Raw genomic sequence first — 22,287 nt, forward strand, 5'->3', positions numbered from 1 at the left:
TATTGACCAATAAGCCTATTTTGAAGGCGGTAAAAAAATATTTGTCTTAAACTACGTCTAAATACGGTTTCCATGTCAGTCCGGATCAAATTTGATCAGCTAGTATTGTTATTATATTTTACATGAAATAGACTTATTATGTTTGCATGCTTCATGTATGTCATGTACATACCTATATTCTCCCAAGCACGTACTGAATGTAGCACAATTCATTTTAGTTAGTGGCATTATTTTAAGCGTGACAGCGTTTTGCGTGTGAGGAATTAAGCAAAGGTTTAGTTAGATAATAATTGGCTAATTTTTATTTCAATGCTTATTAAAAATAAATATTCTTAATAAGAGCATAATATAAAATACACTATCAAAATAATGTAAGAACGTCGAAAATTGTTGATTCATTCGATTAGTTGGAATGTTTTCGAATCCCCCAATTTCATTAATTTAGAGCGATACTACTTCAATACGATCAGTGGCTACTGAATTGTACCTCTAAAGGGTAAATTTTGGCGGGTTAGGAATGTAAGATTTTTTTAAGTCTATTTATTTTTTTATTACCTTATTAAATTCTACAACTAGAATATTGTCCTAAATTTTCAAGTTGATCTGAGGAATAGTTTCGGAGGTCCAGCCTTGAGAACTTGTGCGCTCGAGACTAGCTAGGCTAAGTGCGCCGTCTTTAAACACGTTTTTCTCGAAACTGTGTTTTTGTGGTCAGCTAGCAAGATTTCTCGAGAACTACTCAACTGATCTTCATGAAATTTTACACAAGTCTGTGAGATTCAGTTCTTAAAGATTTGTACGAAGAATTTTTTTCTATTACAACTATTTGAAAGAAAGAAAAAAATTGTCGCGAAATTTTGACAGAAATTTTAATTTTTTTTTGTAAACATGTCTGCCAAAAATCCAATTTTCAGTATTTTCCTTTGTCCAAGTTAAGGTTTTAACTAAAATACGTATTTTTCACTTTAGATGATCCTGTAAGGAGTTATCTTGCCAACGTGGGCGCATCTTTTTTCCGATGGGTCACCGGAAATGGCGTCGCAATGGCAGAGTTAAAAATATTTTTTTTAATTTTTTATATGAGAAAAAAATTGTTGAAAAATGCTGTTTTTTACCCGAGGAAACCCATTTAACCCCTTAACATAAATGTTTTCTCTTGATTTTGCAATGTTAATTTAATTATATTTTGTATTTTTGATATAATAACCGCCTTAGATTCGCCACTCTTCTGCTCGCTATCTTGACATCTGTTCCCTTATCAAGCAGAATTTACTTTTGAAAGCTATAACAAAAGTTATTCAGTTGACTTTAGTGGAAGACAGTAATATCTTATCAAATTGTTATACATTTTATTCTATCATTTTATAATTATGCCATTCTATTGCATTTATGCCAATTGTTTGTTCGATTCGCTACTATTTAAAATTTGACGAATTTGATATCAGAGAGAGCACCTAATTTAATTAAAAGCGTGTTTTTCTTATCACTTTTCTCTATATCTCATTGCGATTTCTTCATTCTAAAAGAGTAAAGGTAAAGAAATATCGGACCTTGCTAATTACTTTTAGCCATAGCTTAACTGGCACTTCGACATTTTTCGAAGGTTTAATGATTTTTCGAAATTAGGATGACTTGCTAAGCAGCTTTAGTACAGTTTTAATAGCTCTCAAAATGTTTTAAAGCAAAAGCAAAGATTAGATGAAGCAGTTAGTTGAAGTTGCTGAATTTGAGAATGCTAAAGCAAGCAATTTTCAAGTTAAAGCCCATAACAATCATTAACTAGTCATAAAGATCCGTAAAACTAACTAATAAAATATGAAAATATATTTTTATGTATATATGTATGTTTTTAAATAAAAAATAGTACAAATATCGTCGTCGTGCGGCACTTACTTATTCTGCGGCCTACAACTATTTTGTCTTCAGTCTCTAGAGCTTCACTAATGCCAACTTCATTCTTTGCATAGATCTTGAATTGATATGCACGATCCTTTATCACCTCGCTAACGAGTATATTTGTAACGTTGCCGATCGTGCTGCCGAGCAGACGATATTCGGTTTCATGGAATTCTTTGATTTCGACAATATATTCGATAATCCTTGAGCCGCCATCGCTTTCCGATGGTTCCCATGAGAGCGTAAATGCTGTATCTGTCATGCCGAAGACGTCCGTAGGACCACGTGGCGCTGATGGTTTTTCTGTGGCGTGACAAAAAAGATTATAATTTTTTGTAATTGTGCAACACAACTAAACTCTATAGATCTTTGAATATGAATATGATATAATTACTTACCGAATTTCTTGGTAATTGTCACCGGGTCACTCTCAACTGGTTCAGATTCACCGACCGGGTTCGCTGCTACGACTCTGAACATATACTGAGCGTTCATGGAAAGTTTTTGTATAGCATAGGAGTGTATGTCTTTTTCCAAATCGGCCACCTTCATCCACAGATTATTTTGCAAATCACATTTCTCCAGCACGTATTTATTCAACTCCAGACCACCATCATCGATTGGTGGCGTCCATGCTAGTGTGATTGCGTCCTTCTTCATTTCCTTAATTTCCAGCGATTGTGGTCGACTTGGCTTATCAATAACTTGTATTGTACACTCCGTTGTCGTCGTACCCGAAGTGTTGGTCGCTGTGATCTTATAACGCCCGGAATCTTCACGTGTCACCTTCTCGAGTGTATATGTTGAGGTGGTTTCTGTGGTTTCGATTTGCACACGTTCCGTTGTGGTTGTTTGTTCGATGGTCTCTCTATACCAAGTGGTTTTCGGTTGTGGATAACCACCTATCGTGGCCGGAATGTTCAAAGTGGTGCCAGCACGTATTTTCTGCGCAAGATACTTCTCATCGATATCGATGGTCGGTTTCTCCTGCAGTATAACTTTACATGAAGTCTCCACGCTGCCCATTTCATTTTCAGCTACGCATGTGTACGTCGCTTCAGTCTCAATTGTTGTCTTCTCGATTGTATACTTCGATACACGATTCTCATAGCGTATGCTCTTTGTGGTGATAATCTTACCATTCTTCTTCCACGTCACCTTAGGCTCTGGAATGCCACCGAATACGCAAGACAATGTAATCTCCTTGTTCAGCTCGGTTACGATGTCTTGTAGTGGTTCTTGTACTGTGGGTTTTTCCTTCTTCACCTCAGCCACAAGGCGTATGGGTGGTGAGAGTGGTGATGGCGGTGACGGTCCAACCTCATTTACAGCGATGGCACGGAATACATACTCCGTATCGATTTTCAGTTTGCTGATAGTGTATGTGGTGTCTTTGATTTTGCGTATCTCAATCCATCTGCATATTTATATATAAAGAGTTTAATGTTTGTTCCCAATTAGCAATAAATTATTTTTAAATTACCTCTCCTCTTTCACGTCTTGATATTCCAAAATGTATTCTGTAATCTCACATTTGCCATCATCTTCAGGCGCCTTCCAGAAGAGTGTAATAGAATCGTGTGTGACCTCTAAAGGTTCCGGTGCACCAGGTGCCGTTGGTTTTCCTATAAGAAGTTTTTAAATCGTTAGTGTTGGATCAATTTTTTAGATAATTAAGTTCGATTAAGTTCAAAAATATCATTAAAAAAGAACATCAGAATTTCTATGCTTCCAAAAAACTGGGTCGTATATGATACGGAGATTCAAATCAAAAATATTGGATTTCAGAATATTTAAACCGCTCTTGAACAACTGACGTACTTCTTATATTTCTGATTTCAAGTTCCATGATGCCCCCGAATTTAGAAGCCAAACATTTTTCAAACTACTTTAAGTTCCAATAGTTCACTTTATTGCAGGACCATAAAAAAAATTGAACACGTTTTTAATCTCAAATACTCACTCATTATGATCAAGTTAAGCGTGGCTTCCACTTCGCCAACTGGATTCTTCAGTCTTACAGTGTATATACCTTCGTCATCGTCCACCACCTTCTTGATGGTAAGCGATGCCGATTGTTCATCTAATGTGGGTATTAAATGCTTATTCTTGACAACAACATTCTTTGTTGTACTCCATTCGGCATCTGGTTTTGGCGTGCCAGTAAATTTGACTGTCATCGTAACATCATCATTCTCCTTAACCTTAATCGTTTGGTCCTTGTCACTGGTGATGATGGGTAATGTTTGAATTTCCTCAACACACAATTTACTTGCTGTTGTTGCATTAGCAGCGGTACAACTAATCTCACCGCTATCATCATCATCAGCATCGTGTATAACCAAACGTCTAACGGTACCCTCAACAAATACTTCATGCTTTTTGTTGGGTTTAATGGGTTTAGACTTTTTATACCAAGTAACCTCGACATCAGGTTGTGACAATTCAACTGTGAATTCGGCATCTGTACCCTTCGTGGCGATAGTCACATCAGGCAATGGCAATACAAAGTTCACCAACGGTTCCTCGACGATTAGTTGTGCCTTTGAAGTTTGTGGACCCACTTGTATGGTATACTCTCCGGCATCCGATGGTTTGGCCTCTACGATTCTTAGCGTTTGTTTCTTACCATCGATCGTTAGTTGCATGTGTCCGTTCAGAGGCAGCTCTTTGCCATCCTTAAACCATTTAACTAAAGCATCACCCTTGCTCAATTCAATTTCGAAACCGGTGTTCTCGCCTTGTGTTACGGTAACATCCTTCAATGGTTTCACAATTTCGGGCGGCAATTCAATGACTGTGAGTTCAGCGCTGCATTCCTGTTCGTCTAACTTACAGGTGTATTCGCCCTCATCGTGTACGGTGATGTCACGTATTATGAGTTTACGCACCTTACCCACGTTGACGAATTCTACATTTTTCTTTTCGGGTGTGATCTTTTCACCGTCCTTAAACCATACGACTTCAGCATTATCCGTGGATACTTCAACATCCAAAACTGCAGTCTCCTTTTCGGTTACTTCGTAGTCTTCGAGTATTTTTATGAATTCAGGTTTACGTGGCAAAACTTCAACTGTCGACTCGGTCTCCTTATTCTTAACTTTGCAAACATAAGTACCGCTATCACGCAAATTGGTATTACGTATAACTAGTTTATGTACTTTGCCATCTTCGACGACTACACGATGATCCATACCGCTGAGTTCTTTGCCATTGAAGAACCATTTTGTTGTGACCACATGTGAGGTTTCACACTCCAACGTGAGTGATTGTATTTCTTCGATAGTTATGGTTTTCTTAAGTTTCTTGGTGAACGTGACCTCATCAACCTCGACAATAACACGCGCTCCATGTGATGTCTTACCGATCGGATTGCTGGCGATACACTTGTAATCACCGGAATCTGTATCGGGGTTGGCGTCCTTGATAATGAGCTCAATATTCTCACCATCGTACATTTGTTGTATACGTTGCGAGGGATAAAGTGGATTGTTATTGAAAAGCCATTGCACCTCAGGCACTGGATTACCGGTCACCTTAGCTGGCAAACGGATTGTGCCCTTTTGCGGCACAGATTGTTCCTCGAAACGTTCGACGAACAACGGTGGTTCGGCATTGCCGGAGGAAGGTTCTGTTTGGAGATTGGAGTACAGAAATTTTGTTTAGTAAATGGTAAAGTAAACTTTTATATTTATTGAAGGTTTAAGCTAAACATAAAACAATAAACAAAAATACTACCTTCAATAGTTAGGTTAGCCGTTGTTTCTACGCTGCCCAATGGATTCTCTGCCTTTACAGTATATTCACCACTTTCGGGCGCCTTCGGTGAGATCAAAGTCAAAGTATGTGTATCTTTGTCAGATTTAGTATTCTTTGTGATTGGTTTGCCATCTTTGTACCAGGTCACCTTAGGACGTGGATTGCCCACAATTTGTGTGGTTAAGACGACGCTCTCACCCTCACGCACAACAGTGTTACGTAGCGGTTCCAAAACTTGTGGTGGTTCTTTATCACCAGTGCGTACCTTCAAAACAATCGGCAGTCGTGATTCGCCTTCCCGATTGGTGGCAATCACCTCATAGGTACCTTCCTGATATTTCTTTACTTTCGTAATGTGTACAACACTACAATACATATGCATATCAGATTCGGTAACAACGCGTATATTTTTGGTTTCCTCAACATCGATTTCCTCGCCATTGAAGGTCCAAACAATATCAGGCTCGGGTACAGCCACCAAACGACATTCCAATATAACATTTGTATCTTCATCAACATATTGTGCTTTCGGTTTGCGTGAGAAGGTCGGTGGTATGCCTTCGAGTATATCGGCTAGTGAGGACTCACGTGACAGACTCTTACGCGATAAGCCCGTAGCATCGGAACCATGATCAGACAATGGTGTTTCAACAATCAGTTCCGTTGTGGATGATGTGAAACCGGCAGCATTTTTAGCCACACAAGTAAATTTACCAGCATCCTCTGGGAATACTTCGCGTATTATCAATGTAGCCACATTGTCATCATCATAGTACATTTGGAAGTCTTGGGAAGGCTTTATTATGGCAGTCTCACGGAACCAAGCGATTTGTGGACGCGGTATACCCTCAACTTTGCATTCAAATTGTACGGTATAACCATCAGGTGTTTGAATGGGTTGTAATTTTTCAATGAAACGTGGTGCCAAAGGTTTCTCTTCAGGTCCGGGACCTTCAAACATTGATGTGTTATAGAAGAAACAATAGAACAGAACACGTTGTGTTAGACATAAAGTGAACAAGACACATTCTTACCAAATTTTACAAAAACAATGAACGATATTCACGTACGTTAAGAATTAGGTACATTAATGGCTATACAGGGTGAGAAAAATTGATGTTTTCGAAATTAATAAATCTTTAATGCCAATTAGGTTTTATTTATTTGTATTGAATGCGGTTCGCTTAGGAGTTTGTTTATATTTTTATGCTGGTTTTACATATGTATATACTAGTTTTTGTCACCCTGTATGCCATATATTTTCAAACAATTATAGTCCTCTTTCCATTATAATATATGTAATAGGAGGAGCTTACGTTCAAACACTGGCAGCTTGTCGATTTTCTCGTGTAATTTCTTCTGTACATAATGTTGGTATTCGACTGGTTCCATAAGATATTGTGCAGGTACCCAGCCCTCCTCTTCGGTTATGTTCTTCTTCACATACCACCATTCTGAGCTGTGCCGTCCGATGACATAAACCTTTTCACCCTCGACCAAATTGATTGCCTCGTCGTTGTCGGCGATATAATTGCAAATGGAGTACATGGCATTCTCGTCATCGGTTTCTGAAAGGAAGGTACACTCGTTAGTTACCAAGGCTTCCAAGTTATACACCGATTCAAAAACTTACCTTCAATATTCATTTCGCGTGTGATATTTAATGAAGCGCCCTCTGTTGGTGGGAAAAAGTAAACAAGAAAAGTTAAAATTAATGCCAAATGGAGAAAAGATCCATCATTTTTGACAAGTGAAATGTTAATGGTGCAACAAATATTGATTATGAGTACATTGAGCATGGAGAGACATAGATGTATGCATTTAAAGCCATTACCTCACATTACTAACGCTGTTATCATATAAGCCTGCTAAATTAAATTTACTCATTTGAAGATAAAGAATAATATTAAATATTTATTGCCAAGCAGTTAAATGATCAAATGCGATGTATATACTATAATTCAGGTGCTATCATATATCTCTTATAATAAAAGGTTTCGTATTACTGACCTTCGTTGAAAATCTGTTGCACAACCTTTCGTTTCTTTTTGAATGTGAACGAGTCCTCATCGTACGTTACCGAATCGCTTTTCGGACGACGAATTCCAATCAAGAATTGCTCCTCTTCCACATCTTGTATCGAATATCTGGGTTTAGCTAATTTTGGTTTAATCGTGAAATCGAAATCGTCAGGTGGCAATTCTTCCACTTGATATTCTTCGGGTTCTTCCACATCGTACATGGTATCTTCAATACTACTATCATCGCGTATCTCTTCAATAATAGGGCCTTCATCATCATCATAATCTTCAAAGACCTTGACTTTAACCTCATCAGCCGCTTCAGAGTATGTCTTAGTTATCGGTTTCTTTAACTTAACTTTGCCGGACATTGAGATCTCTTCCTCAGCATATTGATCTAATGCAATATTGAATTCTTGATCGACATCTTCTTTAGTTTTTGTCGTTTTAGGACGGAATGTAACATTTTCGACATCGGTAAATTCGGGTATTTCTACACCCTTCTTGCGACGTCTCAATTTCTTAACCGTATATTCTTGTTCGTTTTCTTCGGTTATTTCCAATGGTTTTGGTTTTGGCCCTTTTTCGACGATAAATTCTTCGATATCTTCACCCTCTTCGTATTCCTCTTCCCGTTTGATAGAAAGTTCTGCACCAGCTTCGTCGAATACCATTGGTCGTGAAGGACGTTTCTTTAAAACTGTTGCTTCTTCTGCCACACCTTCGTTTATGCGCCTAGGTTTCTTCAAAGACAAACTAAATTCTTGTTCGTCATGTTCTTCAACGGTTGGTTCGAATGGTTTCTTCGGTTTTCTGCGCATAACGACAGCTTCCTCGACAATTTCTTCTTCCTCAATTTCAACTGGACGTTCTTCGATGACTTCTTTGGTTATTTTCAGTTCATCAGCCGCCTCTTCGACAACTGGCTTGGGCTTCTTCTTCTTTTTCAGCGCAACTGTTTCGTCCGTTGTTTCTTCTGTTGTTTTCTTTTGTTTAGGCAATTGGACGTCGACTGCGAACTCCTCAGTTTCAACTTGTTTAGGTTTCTTCGGCTTGAGCACAACGTCAACTTGCACATCATCTGGAATTTCTTCTGGCACAGGTTTCTTCAATTTCACTTCAACCTCTTCAGTTTCTTCTGTATGTTTTGGTTTTTTAGGCACAAATACCTCTTCGATCTCTTCTATTTCTTCAACAACAGGTTCGGGTACAACTTCTTCCTCAACTTGTACTGTAAACTCGGTTGCCGCTTCTTCCTTAGGTTTCTTTTGCTTCTTCTTTACAACCTTCAGTTCTTCCTCCACTTCTTCGACCTTCTTTTTAGGTTTCAATGTTACTTCCGCTTCAGGTTCTTCAACTACTTCCGGTTTAATTGGTTTCTTCTTTGGCAACACAACTTCCTCCTCGGCAATTTGTTCGGGTTGTGGTTCAGTTTCTTTAATTTTGAACTCATATTCTTTTGGCTTCTCTTCAGGTTTTTCTTCCTTAGGCACTATCACTTCTTCTATTTCTTCCACCTCTTCCACTTGTACTAGTTCTTGTGGTACTTCCTCTTCAATTGTAACCTTCAGTTCAGCCGCAGCTTCTTCTGGTTTTGGTTCTTTTTTCGGTTTCTTCTTAATTTTAATTTCCTCCTGAACCTCCTCAATTGGTTTCTTTGTTGTCAATTTAACCTCGGTCTCCGGTTCTTCTGTGACTTGAGGAGTTGGTTTCTTTTTCTTCGGAAGTGTTATTTGCTCCTCAGAAACTTCTTCTTTTGGTTTTTCAGATTCAGTAACCTTGAACTCATATTCCTTTGGTTTCGGTTCTTCTGGCTTCGGTTCTTCAGGTTTCGTTTGGATTTCTTCCGCTTCTTCAATTTCTTCAACCACTTCAGGAGCGGCAGGTACCTCTTCCACAACAGTCACCTTGAGCTCGGCCTGAGCTTCTTCAACTTTAGGTTCCTTTTTGGGTTTCTTCTTAATTTTGATTTCTTCCTGCACTTCCTCTGTTGGTTTGGTTGTTGTCAATGTAACCTCTGCTTCTGGTTCTTCGGTTACTAGAGGTGTGGGTTTCTTTTTCTTCGGAAGTGTTATTTGTTCCTCAGATACTTCTTCCTTTGGCTTTTCAGTTTCTGTTACCTTAAATTCGTATTCCTTTGGTTTCTCTTCCTCCGGTTTTTGTTGAATTTCTTCCACTTCCTCAATTTCTTCAACCACTTCAGGTGCAGCAGGTACCTCTTCCACAACAGTCACCTTGAGCTCGGCCTGAGCTTCCTCAACTTTAGGCTCCTTTTTGGGTTTCTTTTTAATTTTGATTTCTTCCTCCACTACCTCTATTGGTTTGGTTGTTGTCAATGTAACCTCTGCTTCTGGTTCTTCAGTTACTTGAGGTGTGGGTTTCTTTTTCTTCGGAAGTATTATTTGTTCCTCAGATACTTCTTCCTTTGGTTTTTCAGTTTCTGTTACCTTAAATTCATATTCCTTTGGTTTCTCTTCCTCCGGTTTTTGTTGAATTTCTTCCACTTCCTCAATTTCTTCAACCACTTCAGGTGCAGCAGGTACCTCTTCCACAACAGTCACCTTGAGCTCGGCCTGAGCTTCTTCAACTTTAGGTTCCTTTTTGGGTTTCTTCTTAATTTTGATTTCTTCCTGCACTTCCTCTGTTGGTTTCGTTGTTGTCAATGTAACCTTTGCCTCTGGTTCTTCAGTTACTTGAGCTGTGGGTTTCTTTTTCTTCGGAAGTGTTATTTGTTCTTCAGAAACTTCTTCCTTTGGTTTTTCAACCTTACTTTCCTTAATCTGAATTTCATATTCCTTTACTAATTCTTCTTCAATCACTTGAGGTGTGGGCTTAACTTCTTCTTCCTCCACAATTTGCTCTTCTACAGCAGGAACAGCTGGCACCTCTTCAATAACACTGACCTTAAGTTCAACTTCTGCCAATTCTTCTGTTGGCTTCTTCTTTGGTTTCTTTTTGATTTTAATTTCTTCTTGAACCTCTTTAACAGGTTCTACTGTTGTCAGCTTAACTTTAACTTCTGGCTCTTCTTGAACTTGTGGAACGGGCTTCTTCTTCTTCTGTGGAAGAGTAACCTCTTCTGCAGTAACTTCTTCCTTTGGTTTTTCAGCCTCACTTTCTGTTACCTTAAACTCATATTCCTTTGGCTTTTCTTCTTCAACAATTTCAGGTACAGGTTGTACTTCTTCCACTACTTCCACAACTTCTTCGATTTCTGGAACAACAGGTGTTTCTTCTACCACCGTTACCTTAAGTTCAGCTGCAACTTCTTCTTCGGCTGGCTTCTTCTTAGGTTTCTTTTTGATCTTAACCTCTTCTTGCACTTCTTCCACCGGTTTCGTTGTTGTCAATGTAACCTTTGCTTCTGGCTCTTCTGTAACTTTAGGCGTTGGTTTTTTCTTCTTTGGTATGGTAATTTGTTCTTCAATGGTTTCTTCTTTAGCTTCTGTTTCTGTAACTTGAACCTCAAATGCCTTCGGTTGTTCTTCTACTTGCTCTTCAATTTGGACTGGAGCGCTTATTTCTGGCTGTGCTTCTTCTTCAACAGGTTTTGGTACTTCTTCTACTACATCGACCTTGAGCTCTTCTTTAGTTTCCTTCGGTTTTTTAACCTTTTTCTTAACCACAGATACCTCTTTAGTTATTTCCTCTTTCGGAGTAGTTGTAATAACTTTTACCTCTTGTAATGGCGCTTCTTCGACTGTTTCCTCTTGTTCTTGTGGGATCTCGATTTCTTCAACTGGTGCTGGTTCAGGTTTTTCCGGCATAGACTCCTTAACACCAATAACATATTCTTTGGGCTTTTCTTCGGTCACAATTTTTTCAGGAACGGTAACTATCTCTTTCACTTTCTCCACAACTGGCGTGGGTTCTTCTGGAATTTCCTCGGTGACTTTTACTTTTAATTCAACTTCTTGCGTCTCTGCTGGCTTCTTTTTGGACTTTTTGGTCTTTATCTTAGCTTCCTCCACGACTTCTTCTACTGGTTTACTTTCTTTGATAACAAACTCAGCTTCAGGTTCTTCTCTTGGCTTCTCAGCGATTACTTTTTCCTTAACCGTGAATTCAGGCTGCGAAATTTCTTCTTCAACTTGAGATTCGACAATGCCAAATTGGTATTCTTTAGGCGCTTCCTCCTTAGCAGGCACTTCTGTGATAACTGTTACCTCTTCTATAGCTTGCTCCAAAATTTCTTCCTTTGGAATTTCCGTTTCAATAATCTTAATTTCATGAACGGCAGATGCTTCTTCTTTAGTCTTAGGTTTCTTTGGCTTCTTCTTTATTTCCACTTGTGTTTCAACTTCTTCCACAGGTTTTGGTTCGGTTAAAACTACGGAAGCTTCAAATTCTTCAGGAGCCTGTTTCTTTGGTTTCTTCTTGATTGAGAAGATTGCGCCATCTGGTTGATCATCTTCTTCAACTACTGGTGCAGCTACTTCTTCCACTATTCCAACTTCATATTCTTTGGGGGTATCTGCTACCTTCACCTTTTTAGGCTTTTTCTCTTTAACTTCAACTTCTTTAACTTCTTCTATGGGCTGTGGAATCTGAGCTTCTATATCTGTTGTAGTAATTTCGTATGTTGGGAAATCTTCTACAATTTCCTCCTCTACTGGTTTAGGTATTTCAATTTCCTCTTGTATTTCTTCAACCGGTTGCTCAGGCACTTCTTCAGCCTCTGTTTCAGTTATTTTAAATTTGTAGCTCTTTGGTTTCTTCTTTTTAATAACTTCTTCAACGACAACATCTTCAACCTTTTCTATTTCTGTTATTTCCTCCTTGACGTCCTCGATGAGAGGTACCTCTTCAACTTCAGTTACTTCCTCAGGTTTCTTAGCTGGCTTCTTCTTTTTCACAGTGACCTTCGCAACTGGTTCTTCAGGTATGTCAACTACTTCCTTAACTTCCACTACCGCTTCTTCAATAATTTCTTCTTCTGGCTGCTTAGGCTGAGTTGAAATTACTTCCTCCACTGCTGGAACTTCCTCTACTTTGGGTTCCGTAACCGTGTGCTCATATTCTTCCGGCTTTTGTGGTTTTGGCTTCTTCTTGCGTGTAACCACCCTTTCTTCAACCACTTCTTCTACAGTAACCTCCTTTTGATCGTAATCAATAACACGTACTTTATGCTCTTCTGGCACTTCCTCGGGCTCAATGACAGTGGTTGTAATTTTATACTCAACTGGTGTTTCTTCTATGATTTCTTCTGCAGGAACTTCTTCAACTACTTGTACTTCAGCCACTGGTACCTCTTTAGGTTTCTTCTTTTTAATCTTGATTTCAGCAGGTTTTTCTTCAGCTGGTTGCTCTGGTACAATTACTTGTTCCTCGGTAACTGAGATTTCAAATTGTTCCTCTGGTTTCTCCTCAACAGCTTCTTCCTCCTTTTGCTGTGGTTTCTTTGCTTTCGGCTTCTTTTTCTTCTCAATTTTTTCCTCAGCTTCGATTGTAGGCAGTTTTTCAACTTCCTCTTCGATAGGTACTACCTTAGCCTCCTCTTCGGTTGCTGGTACTACCTTTTCCTTTTTAACTGGTTTTAGTTTGACTTCTTCCTTTGTTTCTTCCGGTGTTTTGCTCTCTGGAATGCGGAATTTAACCTCCTCTTCAGGTGCCTCTTCTTGTTCTTTAGGCACCCCGGGCACGATTTGGGTTATATTTACTTCTGGCTCAGGTTTTGGTTTGGGTTTAGGCTTATGCTTTTGTTTGGGCTCCTTCTTGCTTGGTTTCGGTTCTTCAGGAAATTCGATGGGTTCTATTTCCTCCTTTTCGTATTCTGGATGTTCAAAGTCGGTTGGCTCAAATGGCTGCAATTCATAAGTGGGCTGTTTTGCAGTTTCTTCAACCACTGTAACTGTTGCCACTTCCTTCTTTTTGGTAACATCTTCTTCGACAACTTCAGCCTCTTTGGGTTTCTCAGGTGTCTTTTTCAATGTTACACTCTCAGGCTGTTCCTCAACAATGGGCTTCTTCTTACCTTTACCTATCTTTAGTTTAACTTCTTGTGGCTTTTCTTCTGGCTTTGGTGCCTTTTCAGGTTTCTGATAAGGTGTCGGTTCTTCTGCTTCCTCTTCACTGCTCACATATTTCTCATATGTCTCCAACTGTGGTCTTTCCAAATCATCTTTAATTGGCTTCAATTTCTTTACCTTACGTGGCTTGAACTTCAAAACCTCCTCAGCTTCCTCAATATTTCGCGTAAGCTCACCACTTTCCCGTGTCGCCCCGATTTCCGTTATTTTCGGTATCAATACTTCTGGCGGATATGTAACCACCTCCATACGACTCTTCAGCTTAAATTTAGGCAATTGCACGGTCTGTTCTTCGGCTACCTTTGGCTTGCGTTTAGTTGGCTTCAACTTAATAGATTGTGGCACCTCTGCTGCCTCCACAATAACCAATTTCGTTGGTTTCTGCTCTTCACGTATGATTTTCTGTGGCTCAATATTGGCAAATTCGGCCTTAACCTTTTCTGGCCTCTCAAACTCGAATTTCTCATATTTCTCAAGTTCGGTTTTTTCAATCTCCTGTTCCAATAGTTTTTGTATGATGAGATCATGCTCGTCGATTTTTTTCTTCGTAGTCTTCTTCTTCTTTCTAGGTTTCTCCGGCTCACCCACAGTGGGCACTTCTACTTCCTCCTCCTCTGGCTGCTCCTCTTCTATCACTTCAATCGGATGGGAATCCGCTACCTCGGGCACTTCTTCGATGATCCTCACCTGTAATGGACGTTCCTCTTCTTCTTCTTCTTCGATTATCGTTGGCTCCTGCTCCACAATGCTGAATTCGTAATCCTTATGTACCACTGTTTCTTCTCCTAATATATAAAACATATTATATGAGTACAAAGACGGAAATAAAACAATATTTTTGGAAAAAACGATTTTTTTGTTCTTTATCCTTGTGGATAGGCTTTTGACATATATACAGCAAAATATTACTAATGTATAGTATTGGATATTTTTTCATTTTTTAGCTAATGTATAACGAGGAAAACGAAGCTGGACGGACAAGAGAGGTACAAATGCAGTACAGAAATTCGAAAAGTGGCAATTAATTTAGGGAGGAAAAGTAGTATTGTTTTTGTTTTTTTTATAATACTTAAATTTTCAACCATTATAACAGTATTAATAAGATAAAAGAACACATAAGTCGGCTAAAAACTAATTTCTTAAAGACAAACACAATTTTTTTGTAAAGGTTTTGAGTTTTTTTAGGACAAAACGAAAATAAGCGGACGAACACTATAATAAATACGGGGAAAGAAAAAGTGCAGTTGACAGTTGGTGCAGTTGGCAGAAAAGTGTTACAAGTAGAGTCTGGTTATAATATAATTGGAAAGTGATAATTTATAGATAAAGAAGAAACATATTTAGAGGTTAAGGCATAAATGTATTAGATATGGCGCATAGCGTTTTAGAAAAATATAATTTCAAAATTTTATCCAAATTTCTGGTATTTTGGGTCTTTTATTTTTTATTAAATGGAATGTAATTTTAATTTAGGTCTTTTTGACTTTCTAATTTTTGTTTTTGTTTTGATTTTTTAGTCTATTTTGAATTTATGAATATTATGATTATAATATTTTTTTAGCCGAAATTAAATTTTTTTGTTTAAAATTTATTGTGTATATATTTTTAATTTTTTTCTGATTTTTATTATTTTTCAAAATTTAAATTTTTAAAATTTAAAAATTTTTTAATTTAGGTGTTTTGAATTTCTGAACCGTTTTTGATTTGTTAGTCTATCTTATTTATTAAAATATTTTTTTTTTATTTTTTATTTATCCGACAGTTAATTTTTTTGCCTTAAAATTCATTATGTTTGAATTATTTTCCGATATTTATAAGTTTTAAAATTTTTTTTTACTTTTCGAAGGTTTTATGATTTTTTTAGTTTTTTGTTATATATTTTATTTTAAAATAATATTATTTTATATCAATTTATTTTTTATTATACTTCATAATTTTAATTTAGGTTTTTTTGACTTTCTCAACCTTTTCTGACTATTAAATCTATTTTGGATTTATTACTATTATGTATTAAAATATTTTTATTTTCTGATATTTTCGGACTTTTTTGTTTAAAGTTTATTATGCATATATTTCTTAATTTCTTTCTGTTTTTAATATTTTTTCAAAAAATAGTTTTTATTTACTTTTTGAACTTTTCATGATTTGTTTAGTTTTTTGTTATTATTATTAAATATTTTTATATTTTTTTATTCGAAAGCTAATATTTTTTGTTGAAAATTTATTATACACTGATGTTTATATTTCCTTTTACAATTTATTCAAATATTTAAGCATTCAAAATAAAAATATTGTATTTTTAATTTTCTGACTTAAGGTTTTTTATGTGTTGTTTTTACTTCCTGCGTGAATTTTTTGGAATGTTATTTAAAAGTTCAAAAACAAAAAGTTACATTTTATGTAAATTTTGGTAGATTAAAATTTTTTTTTGAAATGTTTTTTTTTCTTTTGATACAATAATATTAAATTTTTATATTATCAATATATTTTTTAACCTAAAATGTAATATAATTTTGGAATGTTTATAGATATACGTGTGTTTACTTTATTATTAAAAGTTATTATATGTTATTTAATTATTAATATATTTTTATATTTTGTAAATTCTTGATGTTTTTTTGATGAATTTTTATAATTAGAACAAAAGAATAAAAAAAAAACATAATATGTCAGTTATAAAAAAAAACTAAAAATATTTTTCTGTTTTAGGCTTCATAAAAATTTATGTCAATACAAATTTTTCATTTATAAAATGATTTTAAAATTTAAATTAAAAAAATATATTTGTTTAGTATAATATTTATTAAACAATATATTTTTGTTTACTTATTTCTTCTTCTTTTTCGGTTTACTTATTTATTTTATTTATGTATATTAAAATATAAATATTTTTTTCTGATTTGTATTATTTTTCAAAATTAAAATTTTGAAAATTTAGAAATTTTTTAATTTAGGTTTTTTGAATTTCTGAACAGTTTTTGATTTGTTAGTCTACCTTATTTATGAATGTTATCTTTTAAATATTAAATAAATTCTATATAAAATATTTTTTTTTTACATTTATACGGTATATTTATAGCTTTATATTTTGTATTTGATTAATAAATATCTCTAAAATTAAATCGTGATTATTTTTCAAATTTATTCTATAAAATTTTTACTCTGAAAAAAACATTATTTTGAAATATTAATTATTATTTTTTTTTGTCCCAAATTTTTATTAAATTATTAAATATTCTCGGAAAAAATAGTTGAAAACATTTTGTGATAATTTATTTTTATTTTTAAAAGTTGTTTAATTATTTCTATTTCTATTTCAAAAATTTCAAATATATTATTTTGAATGCAAAAATATTTGATCAAATTGTAAAAAGAAATATAATTAATTTTAAACAAAAAAAAAAAAATATTAGCACTCGAATAAAACAAAATATAAAAACATTTTAATAATAATAACAAAAAAATTAGAAATTTCGAAAAGTGAACAAAAAATATTTTTTGTCAAAAAGTATAAATACAAAATTTTATGTAAATTTTATTGTTTTCTTATAATTCTGTATTAAAAATAAAATTTTTCCTAAATAATTATAAAAAGATTGAGAAGTTATCAAAACATATCTTTTTTTTAATTTTGAATAAAAAATTATATTCAAATTTTATTTTTTTCTTCTTATATTGTATCAAAAATTTAATTTTTCCTAAATATTATAATTAATGAAAAATAAAAATTAATATTTTTAATATTATTGTATTTGTAAAATTTTATTTAATAATTTTATTTTCAAGTAATTTCCTTGATGCTTATTTATATTTTTTTATAAGTGCTTACATTTTATTTCAAATTAAATTATTTTGAGTTTGCTTTTTAAGTTTTTTATTCATTTATTTAGTTTTATATAATTTATTTTATTATTATTTAATTGTAGTTTTTTTATTTTTTATTGTTTCCGTTATTCATTTTTTTTATTAAATTTTAAAATAAATTGCTTAAAAGTTTTTTATATTAAATTATTTATATATTTTAACTAATTTATTTTTTATTTCAAATTAATTTAAACTTTATTAATTTGTTTTAGTTTTTTATAATTTATTTTAGTGTCTATATTGTTATATTAATTACTTATTATAACTCAAATAAAATTATTAAATTAAGAATGTGAAAAAATATTTAAAATTTTCGAATTAGTGCTCAATAACATACTATAGAGCTTCAAGCATTTATGCCTTAGCCCAGAAAATTTTTAATACATACATACATTTTGCTTAAAAATAAATTTTATGTTTTTTATTTGCCTAAAAATAGTGTGTTATGTTTATTTGTGTTGTAGGTAAAATGTTTAGTATTCAACATGTAATATATGGGAACTCAGTAGCAGAGAGAAAGGGGGGAATAGTAGGCACAGCAGATAGTTTAAAAATATAAAAGGCTCTTTGCTTTATGCAGAGGGGTTTTATGCGTTTTTGTCGCAACAAATAGAAGGTACGAGTACATAAGTAGAAAGTAAATATGTGTAACGAAGGTTTTGAGCATGGCAACACTTGCTGTGGCGGCAGCAACAAAAGTCGCAAATGCACTTACTTGTATCTTCAGTGATTTTTTGTTCTTTTGGCTTATGTTTTATTGTTTTTGGTTTTGTATCAGTGGTATCCGATGTTGTGGTTGTTGGTTCTGTGTCCTCTAACTGTGTTTCTTGTGGCTTTTCTTGTTGTTGTTTTGGCTGTTTACGTGTTTTGGGTTTAGTAGTTTCTTCGACTACGGTAACTACCTCGTCTGTTGTGTCTGTAAGTGGTGTTTCCTCGACTTGTGTAGTCTCAGTGGTTGTGGGTTTTTCAAAAGGTTTCTTTGATTTTTTAGGTTTTTCTGGTTTTTCAATGTCTTCGAGTGTTTCTGGTTTTTCTACTACTTCAGTGTCTTGTGGTTTAGTGGTTTCTTTCTTTTCTTTTGGTTTCTTTACTATTGACAGATCTGGTTTTTCGTATTGCTCAAGTTCTACTTTCGGTATTTCTTCTTCAATCAATTTCTGCACATATTCATCTAGTTCATCCTTTTTAATTTTCTTGATTGTCTTTTTAGGTTTCTTTGGTTTTTGTTCTATGGTTTGTACAGTTTGTTCTGGTTGTTCTTCTTCGAGTATTGTGGGCGCTGTTTCTGGCTCTTCACTTATAATGACAATAGCTTCGGGACTACTATCATCTTGTACAGTTATTATGTTTATTGTGGCATCTTTTTTGCCTTTTTCTTTCTTTTTGAGTACACGTTTGGTGGTGACTTGTTGAATTGGTTCTCCTTTCTGATCTGTTATCTCTTCGACTTTAATTTCAGCTGGTGTTTCCTCTGTAACAACAATGGGCTCTTCTGTTTCTATGACCTTAATTTGTGCTTTTGGTACGTCGATATCGTCCGTTGGCTGTTCTACAATACGTACTTCGGCTAGTGGTTGTTCTTCAACGCTTTGTTGTGGTTTCTTATGTTTAGGCTTTTTCTTCGCCTCTGGTTTCGTAGTTGGTTGTGGTGTTTCTTCTTCCACTGTGATATCGGCGATTTCTTCGCTTTCCTTTTTAATCTTTGGTGTAGTTTCAAATTCGATTTTTTCATACTTTTCCAATTCTGTTTTGGGTATTTCTTCCTCAATCAATTTTTGTATGTAATCATGCAAATCATCCTTTTTGACCTTCTTCACTTTCTTTTTCTGTGCTTTAGGTTTAGTGGTTTCTTCTTCCTTGACTGGTTGTGTTTCAATGATGGTTACCTCTGCCTCTGGTTGGTCAGCGGTTTGTATTTCTATTATTTCGATTACATCTTCTCTTGGTCCCTGTTGACGCTTTAATTTTCGTTTGGTTACTACTTGTTTTTGCACATCACCTTTGTCATCGACAATTTCTTTAACTTCCGTTTTAGTTTCGATTTCTTCTACATGTACTGGTTCTTCAAGAATATCTTCAGGTTTAACCTCTTCTTCAACTTGTACCTTCGGCTTAGTGTGCTTCTTTTTCTTTGATTTTGTTTGTTCTTCTGTTACTGTCACTTCGAAATCTTCTACCTCTGTAATTGGTAGATCATTAACTTCTTCCACAGTGTCTGCAACATCAACACTGTCTACAGGTGTTTCTTCAGGTTTGTCCTCTTCAATGACTTTAACCTTATGTTTGACAGTTTTCTTTTTCTTTGGTTTTTCTTGTTTTTCAGTTGGTGATACTTCGAAGTCTTCAGTTTCGGACGTTGGTTGTTCTTCCACAATGATTACTTCCTCCGATGGTATTTCCTCAACTGGTTTAGGTACTGCTTCATCGACAGTAACTATATCCGAAGGTTTATCCTCAGGTTTCTCCTCTTCGACCACTTTAACTTTTTGTTTACTTGGTTTCTTTTTCTTTGGTTTTTCTTGTTTTTCAGTTGGTGATACTTCGAAGTCTTCAACTTCGGACGTTGGTTGTTCTTCCACAATGTTTACTTCCTCTGATGGTATTTCCTCAACTGGTTTAGGTACAAATTTATCGACTGTAACTATATCGGAAGGTTTATCCTCAGGTTTCTCCTCTTCAACCACTTTAACTTTTTGTTTACTTGGTTTCTTTTTCTTTGGTTTTTCTTGTTTTTCAGTTGGTGATACTTCGTAGACTTCTGTTTCGGATGTTGGTTGTTCTTCCACAATGTTAACTTCCTCTGCTGGTATTTCCTCAACTGGTTTAGGTACTACTTCATCGACTGTAACTATTTCAGAAGGTATATCCTCAGGTTTGTCTTCTTCAACGACTTTAACTTTTTGTTTAGTTGGTTTCTTTTTCTTTGATTTTATTTGTTCCTCCTTTACAGTTACTTCGAAGTCTTTGGTTTCGTCCACAGGTTGTTCTTCGGTAATTGTTATTTTTTCAACGGTAGTTTCCTCATTCACATCCTCAGGCTGTGTATCTTGAACAGAAATTTTTTCAGAAGGTACGGTCTCGGGCTTATCTTCCTCAACAACTTTAACCTTTTCTTTAGTCGGCTTCTTTTTCTTAGATTTAGTTGGTTTTTCAGTGGATTTTATTTCGAACTCTTCACTATCAGAAGCAGGTTGATCCTCAACAATCGTTATAACCTCTGACGGTACATCCTCAATCTTATCCTCTTCAACATATTTAACCTTTTCTTTGGTAGGTTTCTTTTTCTTAGGTTTCTTATGCTCTTCCGTGGCTGTTACTTCAAAGTCTTCAGTTTCGGATGCAGGTTGTTCTTCCGTAATTTTTATCTCTTCTGATGGAGTTTCCTCACTGACGTCTTTTGGTACCATTTCTTGAACTGCAATTGATTCAGACGGCACTTCGTCGGGCTTGTCCTGCTCAACAACTTTAATTTTCTGTTTAATCGGTTTCTTTTTCTTTATTGGTGTTTGTTCTTCCGTCACTGTTACTGAGAAGTCTTTAGTTTCAGGTACTGGTTGTTCTTCTGTTATATTTATTTCTTCATCCTGTGGAGTTTCCTCAATGATATCTTTTGGTACCGTGTCTAGCACAGTAACTGTATCAGAAGGTGTGTCTGCAATTTCATCCTCCTCAATTATCTTAACTTTTTGTTTGGTTGGCTTTTTCTTCTTTGGCTTAGATTCTTCTTCTGTTGTTGTTACCGTATATTCTTGTTCCTCAGGAGAGGTCTTATCAGCTTCAACAATTTTTATATTATCAGATGAATCCGGTATGGTTTCGATATTTTCAACTTCACTTTCTTTAACAGTTACTTCAGCTAGTTTCTCCTCTTCAGATTTTCCTTCGTCCGTTATTTTTACTTTCGATTTAGTGGGTTTCTTTTTCTTTGGTTTAGCCTCCTCTTCAACTGTTATGATCTCATATTCAGTTACATCGGGCTGAACTGGTTCTTCCTCTACAACCATTGTAGTGAATTCATGTACATTCTCCTCTTCTTTAACACCTTCATCCACAGTTTGTTTTATCTTATGCTTTGGTTTTTTCTCTGGTTTTCTTGGAGTATCTTCAATTTCGTCGTGTTTGTATTCCTCGAATATTTCTGCTGGAATTTCATCCACAACTTTGGCAATATACTCGGGCACATCTTTAGTCTTTAATTTCTTAGTTTTCTTTTGTTTAACTTGTACCTCTTGTGGTGTGTCCTTATCCTTGCTGGGCGTTGTGGCTATGACAGTGATTTCAGCTTCATCACTGCTCTTATCGTGTACTTCAATAATGTCTAATACTACTTCTTCCTTCCCCTTTGTATGCTTAACTTTTTTCTTTTTAACAATTTTTTCTTTGACCTCGCCACTTTCGTCGGTCGTCTTTTCCTTTTCGACAGTTTCCTCGATGATTTCTATTTTGTATTCTTCATCGATATCTTCCTGTGGTGTAGTTTCGGTAACAGAGACAGGTAATTTCTTGCTCTTCTTTGGTTTTTTAGGAATATCCTCTTCAATTAGCGTTACAGACATTTCCTCGTTTGATTGCGGCGAGGAGACATCCTCTTCCTTAACTACTACATCTTTGGATGGTTTCTTTCTTGGTTTCTTCGCCTTCACCTCTTCGACATCCGTAACGTCGATTTCAAAGGATTCAAGTTGCTCCTTTGAAGGTTCTTCTTCTTTTACAGTACT

At 35.2% G+C, this 22,287-nt stretch overlaps 1 protein-coding gene across 1 annotated transcript in view; it reads right to left on the reverse strand.

Annotated features, from left to right (window-relative positions):
* LOC126761832 (titin) overlaps positions 1-22,287 on the reverse strand; it is a 107,417-nt gene that overhangs the window by 3,503 nt on the left and 81,627 nt on the right. Inside the window, 9 exon segments of the mRNA XM_050478241.1 lie at positions 1,894-2,199; positions 2,295-3,313; positions 3,380-3,521; positions 3,860-5,527; positions 5,635-6,606; positions 6,972-7,223; positions 7,289-7,330; positions 7,666-14,490; positions 18,285-22,286. Of these exon segments, the coding sequence (XP_050334198.1) occupies positions 1,894-2,199; positions 2,295-3,313; positions 3,380-3,521; positions 3,860-5,527; positions 5,635-6,606; positions 6,972-7,223; positions 7,289-7,330; positions 7,666-14,490; positions 18,285-22,286 (15,228 nt within the window).

The sequence above is a fragment of the Bactrocera neohumeralis genome, chromosome 6, assembly GCF_024586455.1.
Source record: "Bactrocera neohumeralis isolate Rockhampton chromosome 6, APGP_CSIRO_Bneo_wtdbg2-racon-allhic-juicebox.fasta_v2, whole genome shotgun sequence".
Taxonomy (NCBI): domain Eukaryota; kingdom Metazoa; phylum Arthropoda; class Insecta; order Diptera; family Tephritidae; genus Bactrocera; species Bactrocera neohumeralis.